Source organism: Pelmatolapia mariae, unplaced genomic scaffold (assembly GCF_036321145.2).
Source record: "Pelmatolapia mariae isolate MD_Pm_ZW unplaced genomic scaffold, Pm_UMD_F_2 NODE_ptg000442l+_length_35378_cov_1, whole genome shotgun sequence".
NCBI lineage: Eukaryota > Metazoa > Chordata > Actinopteri > Cichliformes > Cichlidae > Pelmatolapia > Pelmatolapia mariae.
The window spans coordinates 23,986-35,378 of record NW_027052127.1 but is presented as its reverse complement, the minus strand read 5'-3'; the positions used below and the strand labels follow the sequence as shown (position 1 = coordinate 35,378).

Sequence of the window (11,393 nt, the reverse complement as noted above, 5' to 3'; positions counted from 1 at the left end):
AGTCAAGCCTCAAGTGGCCATTTGTTGTAGGAGTTTGAGTTTTCGACACTTTACTGTTGGTTTTACTTTTCTGCCCCGGAGCTTGATGCTTGGTTTCATTGTAGCCAAACTCACAATTTAGTATTGTCATTTACACATTTTTCTGTGATGAGACGAAAAGCAACGCTGCCTGGCTTTGGCGCACCGAGGCGTCGGCCAAATCGTTATAAAGGACGAAGAGTGGTCTGTGCATCTATGCTGACATTTAAAATGTGTGACCACAGCGAGGATTAGAGGTTACAGAAAGCCGGCATTTTAACTGCTTTTTGGTAACATTCCTGACCAAAGACTTTTTCATTGTTTTCAAAAAGCTCAAGTTTTCCGGTGCACTCCAAAACCTGAGGCCAGCATTTTAAGATTTATCTGCGCTCTCAAACAGCTCAGTTACTGAGTGTGAAAAATAACAGCTTGGTGTGGACGGAGGGAGGAAACAGGGACACCAAGTTTTTTTAGATTTATCTTTCTTAGGGTGGATGTCAAAGAAAAAGTGCAACACAAGGAAGAGAGCGAAATGGGACAGAACATTTTCGGTCCTTGCTGCTGTGAATTTGATGCATGTACAGTATCAGCATCGTGTGGCACCGTGTCTGTGTGTGTGTGCGGTTAAATCTCTTTTTCTACACATCATGGATAGAGGCTGTCAGCTGTTTGTTTCAGCAGCGACTATGTCTAGGATTGGTGCGTGCATGTGCACGTGCGTGCGTCTGTGGGTGGACGCGTGTGTGTCTCCTCTTTCAGAAGGTTCCTAACTTAGCAGCATGATATAGTTCCTGTGTGGGTCTAATACCCCCAGCCCCTTCAAACAAAAACACACACGCACGGACACGCACACGCTGGGCTCAGCGGGAGCCTCTTTTAATGAAGCCAGCCTCCCAGTTCAGGCTTAAGGGGCAGAGGTGAGGGGTTAAACCTTGGGGAAGTCCAAAAACAAGACCAATTTAGGAGAAGAGGAAAAGACAGAGAGAGAAAGAGAGAAGGATGAAAAGGAAGAGGAAGTTTGAGAAGAAAAGATAACGTGGTGGGTTGAACATTCACTAAAAAATCATTTAAGTGAAGATGAAACTGAATCAGGTGCATTGGCGCCAAACGGAGGAAGAAAATCCACTCCAAAGTCACTAAGAAGTCAATTTTCTAGGCGGGATATTCACTATCTCTCTCTTTGGTGGTCTGAGTGATGAATAGGGTTTAGAGTGGCCTTCTGCACTTCCTTAAGAGCCCCCACATTAACCCAGACTGCCACTCACATGTGTATGCATGTACTAAGTGTACATGAGTGTGTTGTGATATGTGTGTACGATACGTGAGTGTTTGTGTGTGTGCAGTTTGCCTGTTGTTGTGCATCACAAGGGCAGAAAAATTGCTCAGAATCAATTTTCAATCATCGCAGCGCTTCCGAGGATGGCGGTGTGTGTATGTGTGTCTCTCGCTCTCTCTCACACACACGGCACTTCTTTCCTGTCCTCTGATGTTTACCAAGCTACATTACTGTAATTGACACAGCAACAAGTTGTGTGTTCCAAAGTGAAGTGTCTGTGTGTGTAAACAGTGAAGGTTGTGTGCAACCTAAAGCACAAACTGTCGAGCTGTCAGATCTTCACATTTTCGACGTTAACAACTTTTTACTGATTGTTACATCTGATACAAAGATGTAGTGGATGCACACACTGGGTGCTGTGTGTGTGTGTGTGTGTGTGTGTGTGTGTGTGTGTGTGTGTGTGTGTGTGTGTGTGTGTGTGTGTGTGTGTGTGTGTGTGTGTGTGTGTGTGTGTGCGTGTTGGGTTAAGTTAAAGAACATTTATTTGGATTTCGAACTCCAGCGGTTAACGGAGCACGGCTGTTTTCCAAACCCCCTTGGTCCTGTAAAAACAGTATCAGGATACACTCTATTTGATTCAGACCAGCCACTTTGTGTGTGTGTGTGTGTACGTATCTGCATAAAAGAGAAGAAGCACACGTGTGTTCGCTTTGCGTGTGCAAAACAGCAAAGGTGAACACATTTTACTGGGGGGGGCTGCAACTAATTATTGTTTTTTCCCGTCACAATTTTCCGGAGCTCAGCATGTCGTTCTCAGATTCCTTGTTTTGTCTGACCGGTAATCCAACATCCAAAGATTCTCAGCATACAATGATTCACAGGGCAGAGAAAAGCAGCATCATAACCACTTAAAAGATTAGGCAGTTGTAAAAAATTATCTACATCTTCTATTGATCATCTTACATGTAATTCTCTTGTGTTCGCACAAATCGCCAGCTTACATTTGGCAATTTTGTGCAGAAGAAAAAAGCCCAGAGACTCTGAACTGCAGCAATGTAAAATTGAACTTCTATATGCAGGAATAGATCCATCTCGAATGCAACGTTCAGCACACTTTCGCTGACTTAAAGTGCACTCACTTGTGTCATTTTGACACTTGAGAGTGAACTTGTGCCTCAGCTCTGACACTTTCAACGTCTTCAAAACATTTACCTGCCAACGCCACAATCTGTTGCCGTGGTTGCAGAATGATGGATTACTTTTCTTCAGTATCACTCCTAACACAGGCCTCTTAAAAAGCTACAGTTACCAGAGGACTCTTGTTTACATTGTGTCTTTGTGCCCCTGCTGTCTGTCTCAGCTGTCAATCCAAAGCTCACAGCAGCTAGCCAGCCCTCCCACAGGCTCGTAAGCTAAAAGAAGCATTTTCATTGTCTTTTCAGTTGGATATTAAGGCTCCAAATGAACAAGCCACTTTGTTGTTTTTAGTCTTCAAAACGCCCCGCTTTGTAATTTTTCTCTATTACTGGCAACAAATTACCACTTCAGATGAAGGGCTGGAAGCAGCAGGTGGAGAGATACCTGTAGCGCTGATTAAAAGATCACAACTGCAGGAATGCGAGGAATGTGGATGGGCATTAGCTGTTAGCCGATTAGTGTGGCAGAGGACACAGTTGGGGTCAAGAGCTGGAAGGTCAAAGGTGAAAGGTCAGGTGGTCTGTCTGGAACTTGGGTTTGTATTGGAAGCAGAGGACACATGCAGAAACCCTCGCTACCAGGCAGCCTGTGGTGCTTTTAGGATGCCTGAGTGTCATCTTTCCAGAGCTGCTTGAGTGCTTTCATTTTACATGCTGTAACACATTTTGACCCGACAGCTGAATTCATTCTTGTGCCTGTGCTTTATGTAATTTATTTATATTTGCACATGTGCCTATGTGATTAACACCTCTGTTCGTGTAACTATTTGTGAGTACATCCTTCGGCACCTTTAAGGGCATGTGTGTGTCCTTTATAAACCAAGCTGCAGCACCAATGAGTGTTAGGATGTATGTCACATGATGGCAAGCACTATAATAACATTTAGTCAGTGAAGCACCTGTTTGTATGTTTGAGTGTATTTATACTTCTATGGGTGCATGCATGTTAGCACGTTCTGCATGTATATCACTGACTGCAGTGAGTGTTTCCTTTTTTAATGCCAACCTGTCGCTTTTTTGAAGTGGCTAAAAATTAAAGTGTGTGTAAACTCCAACACACACACACACACACACACACATATCCATCACTCACTCCTTAAAAGCAGGGGAGGAGAGGGTGGTTGGAGTGAGGTAGAGATGAGTGGGAGTGATGAAAGAAGGAACAGAAATCTGAGGTAAGTGGAGGTCACTAGTGCCCCCTACAGGCTGCCGGAGGGCTCAGAGCCTCTTCCACCTGACTTGTGTGGATGTTCAAAGCAGACAGTTGAATTGCATCTGGCTCTAAATGTGTGGACACTTCACAAAGGAAGTGTTTTATGTATCCCTGAGAGATGAACCAAGACGGCTGATTATATTTGAGGAAGGAGTACTCTGTGTTGATGGAACTCAATTTTGCAGATGATCAATCTGGCTCTGAAGCCCTCCACCCACAACTTCTGCATTTTGATGATTATATCAAGTACTTAGTCTGCAAAGCAAGTGGCCCTGTGATAGCTTGGCTTAACTCTGTGCTGCCTTTTTTTCTGTCTCCTTCTCTGTACAGTGATCTCAGCGAAAACCAGATTCAGGGAATTCCAAGGAAAGCCTTCAGGGGAGCTGTGGAAATCAAGAACCTGTAAGTGGCACTTTGGCAACACTCTCTCTGCTTTTATGTGCGATGTGGTGTAGTGTGGTGTGCATGCGGTTCTATATGCGTGCACACGTATGTGGCACCTCCTTTCCGACATGTTTGAGAATGTGCACAGCACCCATTTGCCTGTGCATCAATATTTAATTGTGGTAAATGTCATGTGCCTCCTGCCTGCTGTATTGACTGGCACCGCTGCTCGTTAGCAGCTGTGTGTGTGTGTGTGTGTGTGTGTCTGTGTTCATGCATTAGAGCGCGGATTACACTGCATGTGTCACATCACTGGCATTTTGCCGTTTCCTCCCTTTGTTTTGCCTCACTCCGAGTTATGATAATTGTTGGTCATTTCACAGGTAAAAGTAATTGCCCATCTTTAATTCTATAAATATGGATTTCTCAACTTTTAGGGCTTCCTGTGGTTTTTTAAATGTCTTGCAATTATTCTAAAAGGACAGGGCATTGTGTGTGTGTGTGTGTGTGTGTGTGTGTGTGTGTGTGTGTGTGTGTGTGTGTGTGTGTGTGTGTGTGTGTGTGTGTGTGTGTGTGTGCGTGCATTAGAGTGCGGATGACAGCATGATTTACTGTCCTTATGTCTTAATTAAATTGTTTCAGCAAACCGACTTTGAGAAAGAGTCGGGGGAGAGGGAGGAAGAGGGATGGGGGATGAGGTATAGAGCAGCGCATACAAACTAGACGTCAGAAGAGAGCAGGAAACAGGAATGAACACAGATAAATGCATTCAGAAATGCAGCTACAAAGAACAAAGATACTAGGAGACCAAACTTTTTTTTAAAACAGAGAGAAGGTGAGGGTGAGACAGAGAGGTTACTAAGGAGTTGAGGCAGAGGAAGTTGAGGTGTTTTCATCTGGAGCCAGCCGAAGCCTTAAGATATACCTTTTAAACACCTTGATGTCTTCAGTTTCCCCTTTCTTTTAATTCCATTTGTGTACATGTGTGTATGCAGCCAGTTGGACTACAACCACATCAGCTGTATTGAAGATGGAGCTTTCAGAGCGCTACGTGACCTGGAAGTACTGTGAGTACCTGCAAAAAGCAGAGGGTTTGGTGAGCACTAACAGCAGTACAATATAGAACAGCTAATTTCCTTGTTGACCTTTCAAAGACTGCATTGCCTATGCAGCTCCCCAAAAGGAATGAATTGGTATATTTTGAGCAGTGGCACTAAAGCCTGGTTCTGTGGTAATGCCGTCATTGTAGAGGGTGTTTGAAGCAGGGGTTTAGGAAACAAAATAGGAAGGGCAAATATAAAAAACAGAGAATCTGCAATTGTTGGTGGGGATTTTTTCTGAAATAAAGTTAAAGCACGACAGTTTTCTTTGTTCACCAACATCTTGAGAAGAGAGAGGGAGCAGCTGAGGTGCCGCTGAGGTTTTAGATTTTTGCTGTATTGGCTAGCGATTGTGCTTCTCTATCATTAACCAAAACATCTTTAACAGTATTTTCTGTGTCACATTAAGGACTTTCTAAGAATAGTATGTTCTTTCACGTGCAGGGCAGGATTTTTTCATTTGTAAGATGACATGCAGTCCTGACGTGTCTTAAAATAAAAGTGCCCCTACTCTTCACATAATTTGTTAATTGGGCCATTAGGCACACAGAATGGACACTTTTGTTGTCCTGAAGTGCTTTTCGACTTATTAATGCCTGTAATATTCATTTTGCTTTGATTTCAAAGTCAGTCAATACCTTAAGTGGGCACTTTATAGCCCAGCCAGAATCAGAGCTGTAAGCAAACGTGCAAAGGTATGATCGTTCGATCAGGCAAATAAACTCTACCATCTATTTGTATCTAATTTCTAATGATTCAAATGATTTTCTGTAGTCTGAGCATTCTGGGAGCGAATAAATGGATTATGTGTTAAGCCGATGTCTAAAAAGAAAGAAAAAAAAGCAGGACTAAAGGCTCAATAGCTTTCGATTAAATGTGATTTATTACAGAGCTAATTAGAAGCTAACAAGGTAGTGCTTTGAACACATTAATATAAAAGAGTTGTTTTTTCATTGTTTTTGTGTTACATTACAAATGCGCTGTCTGACATGGCAGCCTCTTTCATGATAACAGTAAAATACTGCGGGACAGACTTTCTGCATATCTGTAATATGCTGTGTGTTCACTTTCTTCTTTAGCACCCTGAACAATAACAACATCAGCCGACTGTCTGTGGCCAGTTTCAACCACATGCCAAAGCTCAGGACCTTGTAAGTGGCATCTCTGTGTATTTGGTACACCTCGCTGCCCTGAGGGGAAGGATTCTTCCCATCCGTGTCCATTTGTGTAACAGATTGATTGATGTGTACTTGCAACTCTCTCTCTCTTCCCTCCACCCAACCTGCTCCTGCCTCCCCTGTCATCACACCTCTTATTTCTCTCCTTCCCCCACCTGTTCTTGTCTGGCCCATCTCCTCCTCTGTCCCTCAGCCGCCTGCACTCCAACAACCTGCAGTGTGACTGCCACGTAGCCTGGCTGTCAGAGTGGCTGCGACAGCGCCCCCGGCTGGGTCTTTACACGCAATGCATGGCCCCTCCGCACTTGAGGGGGCACAACGTGGCCGAGGTGCAGAAGAAGGAGTTTGTGTGCACAGGTAGGTCGGGTTCACCGATTTGTTTTGCTGTCTGTTTTGTGACTTCCCTCGGCTCGCTGTTTCGCAGTGGCAAACCCATCTTTTGCTTTGTCTCGTCTGCTTTCTCTCATTACCTTTTTGCTCATGATTTTTAAAGACTGGGATGAAGGTAAGTGGCTTGTCTTTAACTCTATGTGCTGCATTTCCTAAAATATATATCATCGATCTGATTTTCTGCACAACACGAGAATAGAAAACAGTTGTAGATAGACAAGGTCACATCTAAGGACAGGATATTTCCCTCACTTGCACAGTTGCTCTAGCCGTGCTGCAGATTTTTTTTTCTTTGCCTTTGGGATTTACTCAAAGCATAATCTGTTATCCGTGGATAATATTGGCCCTCTGTCTCTGTGTAGGTCACCAGTCGTCATCATCTTCCTCCTGCAGTGTGTTACAGTGTCCGGAGTCGTGCACCTGCAGTAACAACATTGTGGACTGTAGAGGGAAGGGTCTCACAGAAATACCCACCAACCTGCCCGAAACCATCACCGAGATGTAAGACCTGTGATCCAAGTAAACACGTCTGCTTCAAACCGCTTTTCTTACACACACAAAACTCCCACATCCACACTCGGATCAGTGATATTTGTCCTGCTCTTTAACTCTGCGTCTTTCCATTTTCCCTCTTTGTCTCTTTCCACCTTTCTGTTTCACTACTTCTCTTTGTGTGGTGAAATAAAATCACACATCTGTGAAATGAGAAAGCCTGGTCATGCAGCTCCTTCCTGCTTAAGAAAATAATAAAGGAATGACAAAAGAAGAACAACTGAAAGATTAATCTGAGAGACGAGGTGGATCATATCGCTATCTGTAAGTGAGAATCGGAGAAAAGTGGAAGGAGAAGAGCCGGCAGATTTAACAAAGTGCCAAAAAATAAGACGTTGACTTAAGATTTGAGATTTGGACTTCTTGAGTCAGACTTAAATGGACATCACACTGCTGCTCTTTCTCTTTGTCTCACAACAAAGAGAAAGAGCACAACACAATCTTTAAATGTGATAAAGCACTCATGAGAAGACAATTTATTGCAGTCGACAGTTTTTAACAATTGATTTCACTTCATTACAAAGACAGTCTTTGTTTATTAGACTTCTCTCTTCCCAACAGCTGGGCTAAGCTGAAGGGCTGACAGTCTTGAGACTGGTTATTAGATCTGTTGGCACTGCAGAGGCTCTAAAGGGACAGGACTCCCTTTAGACCACGGCCACTGGCAGCGATGTGGTGACCAGAGATCTGAATGTCAGTGAAAATTTAGCAAACTGCAGTGTCAAGAGACAAAAGAACTGCAAGGTGAACGACTAATGTGACAGCGAACTGCAGTGAAGTATACCACTGATCGACATGCATGGTGCAGGTGGAGAACAAAGTGCTGAGTGCTGTAAAAGTACAAACAGACCATAGCGTCTCCACACGTCTGTCACTGCATCAGATCGCCCCCTATATTAAATAAAGATTTGTGACTGGGACTGAGACATGTCAGTCACGTCCAACCAGAGCAAATGAAACATTTCTCAGATGGCATTCCAGCTCTGCCACTAAAACCATTGAAAACATTTTGTATTTCTCATTTTTAAAAACAATATCTGCATTATTTTGAAGGTAAAGCTTTGGTTACCATGATTATGAAGACATGAAGCCTAACTTGGACTTCTCACTCTCAAAGTCACTTCACTGATTTTGAGACCCATTACTTGCTTTGATAAGAACGAAGACCCCCGTTTAATTTAACTGCTATAAAACGCGTTTTTCAAGACTCAAGATTAAATTTAGCGTTATGTTTTTAACATCTCTGGGATTTGTGCCGCCCTAGAGCAGAATGGTGACCTGACCCAGCTTCACTGAATTGGATAAAAGTTCTATTTGTCTCCTTTAACTTAAGACTTTTTAAATGCTACAGGAAGATTTGGGGCATAATTTGAACTTCTCTTTACCTAGTTAAGACCTGGAACTCTTTCAAATGCCTTGAAACCTTATGTAAGACCTACAAGACTTTAGACATTAACTTCCTTATCGATTTTAGATTTTATTTGGACTTACTTAACGGAGCATCAACTTGTCTAAATTTACACTTGACTTAGCCTTGTCCTGATTGATTTTAGGCTTAAAAAGGACTCGTTTCTTTTCACTTCAGACTCAAAACAGCTGAAACCACTATAGAACAGGCACATTATGGTTCGTATGCACAACCAGTCAAAAATGTCAGCAGTGAAAAGTTTAGAAAGCGAGAGAATTTTTCACAATGAAGCTGTTGTTTTTGTTTAATTTGCTGTCACAGTGAATAAACACTTCTTTCTTTTTTTTCCATCTCTTTTCACTCTAATGGCATGGTCAGATTGATGCACAGTCAGACCTAATGGAACACTTCCCAGATGTTACAGCTGTGTGTTTGTGTGTCCGTCTGACTGTGCAGATGTTAAAGAGGGCAAAGGATCAGAGAAATGTGGCAGACTTTGGCAGGGCCTATTAAAGGGACTTATCTGGAAAAGTTTCCCCTTAGCCATAGCCCCCGGGGAAAGAGCAGCAGCCAACAATGGAGCAGAGATAGCTCTGTGATAGGGGAATGTTAATGCCGCTTCTCAATGGTCTGTGTGTATGTTTGGTTCCAGACGACTGGAGCAGAACGCCATCAAGGTGATACCAGCTGGGGCCTTTTCTCCTTATAAGAAGCTGCGCAGGATGTGAGTAGATGAGGAGATGCGTGTATTCTGCACCCTGTCAACCATCCACAAAAACTTTTGTTGCCGGCCACTTTCCAGTTTGTGATGACCTCCGTGCTATGCTTTCTGTGTTTCTCTCTTCCTCACTGACTCTCTGGTTTTATGCTTCTGCTTCTTGTTCCCTTCTCATTTTGTTTTTCACAGAGACTTGAGTAACAACCAGATATCAGAGCTGGCCTCGGATGCCTTCCAAGGTCTGCGCTCTCTCAACTCGCTGTGAGTATTGTGTGGTATGTTTATATTGAAGTTGTATTTTTTTAAACACTCCGAAGCACCGCTTTGAGGGCGCAAAAAAGTTTAAAATCTGTTTATGCTCCATAACTTCCGTTTATTTTTCACTTTTAGCTACTGCTTTTATATTTTATGTGAATAATGCGCTCAGGAGTTTAATATCTGAGATCTGTTATGGCCATAACATACTGAGAAAGAGAAACAGGAAACACAAACAGTTGGATTTTCCCACAACAGTGTAGCCAAATTACAACAACCTCGTTATTAGGAGTGAAAAACACAAAGCAAGCCACACCTGAAATGATCCTCAAACTTTAGACCTCGCAAACTTTTTAATTTCCCAGTAACTTTGTATAGGAGAGCTCCTTTTTCCTTGATGGTTGGGAACCATGTTAAAGTTCCATTACTGCAGATACGTGACGGGAGCGTGGGACCGAATATGGACAGGGAAAAAACAATAGAAATAGCAATGCACTTCAGATGTTTCATCAAACGTAATGAAGCAACAAGATGAAGATTTTCCTGACAAACTCTTATTTTTCTTTCAATATTGTCAGTAGATCATTTCTCTCATCACTGTATCTGTGGTGCTGAAGCAAAGTTTGGATTCTTATCTGTTTTTTAATTTGACTGCAGTACTTTGCAATTTCACCTTTTCAGCCTTTATAAAAGAAAAAAAAAGAAAGAAAACCAAGACTGTAAAGGAAAAATTAAACAATATTACAGTGCCTGGAAAACAAATTACCTTCAGCAAGCAGCCAAAACATCCAAGAAATATTAACCGAGCTATCCCCAAGATTTGGTTTCATCCAAAAATCATTTTTTAATTTGCAAAAAAAAAAAAAAAAATCCGTTTGAATAATCATTTTGTGACTCTTATCATCTGATTGCTTGTGGTTCTTTCCTTCTCATTGTGTTTGTAAGGATAGAAACTACAGCCACAGCTGTGGAATAAACATACAGAACGTACCACACAAAACAAAAGCGTATACATGTTTAGCAAAAGCAGCGGTGTTGCTGGCTTTCTGACTCTCAGCTCGGACCATCTGCTTTGCGTGTGAAGCTGCGGGAAGGACCGTGGAGAGAGGAGCTGAGGAGGAAGTGAAGGATGGAGAGTTATTTCATGAAGGAGTTACATTAAGGTCTCGTCTCTCCGAAGTCAATAATTCATAAATGCTGAATTGCTGAATGGAGGCTTCTGCCACCTCATTACACATTCACCACAGAAAGAATGGGACACACCGATTCATGCTGACACACCACATGCAGCATGGCCTTCACATTAAGCCACACTGTGTATTTATTGTGCGTCAGTGTTTGGTTAGAGAGGGTGTAAATGAGCCATAGGTGGCATCTGCGCATGTGTCCGTACGCGTATGCGTGTGAACGACCAGAACTGTATGTGCTGACTTGTCTGCGAGACATAAATGAAGCATCCGCTCCCAACGCCGCGTGTTTCCCAACATCGGTTCTCTCAGGGACGGCCACTCGGCACAATGAAATAAAAGCCAATCCAAAACACATGTCTTCAGCCTGAATACACAACTCATCTGTGCACAGTGCATAAAGATGTCTCCTGTGTGTGTGTGTGTGTGTGTGTGTGTGTGTGTGTGTGTGTGTGTGTGTGTGTGTGTGTGTGTGTGTGTGTGTGTGTGTGTGTGTGTGATTGCATCTGAGGTATTTG

General features: G+C 42.9%; 1 protein-coding gene across 1 annotated transcript in view; it reads left to right on the top strand.

Annotated features, from left to right (window-relative positions):
- The first annotated feature begins 3,627 nt into the window (after nucleotides 1–3,627).
- LOC134623153 (slit homolog 2 protein-like) overlaps nucleotides 3,628–11,393 on the top strand; it is a 28,972-nt gene continuing 21,206 nt past the window's right edge. Inside the window, exons 1-9 of the mRNA XM_063468358.1 lie at nucleotides 3,628–3,665; nucleotides 4,034–4,105; nucleotides 5,083–5,154; nucleotides 6,267–6,338; nucleotides 6,559–6,722; nucleotides 6,859–6,870; nucleotides 7,118–7,256; nucleotides 9,368–9,439; nucleotides 9,623–9,694. Coding sequence (XP_063324428.1) covers nucleotides 3,628–3,665; nucleotides 4,034–4,105; nucleotides 5,083–5,154; nucleotides 6,267–6,338; nucleotides 6,559–6,722; nucleotides 6,859–6,870; nucleotides 7,118–7,256; nucleotides 9,368–9,439; nucleotides 9,623–9,694 — 713 coding nt within the window. The remainder of the gene's footprint in view (nucleotides 3,666–4,033; nucleotides 4,106–5,082; nucleotides 5,155–6,266; nucleotides 6,339–6,558; nucleotides 6,723–6,858; nucleotides 6,871–7,117; nucleotides 7,257–9,367; nucleotides 9,440–9,622; nucleotides 9,695–11,393) is intronic.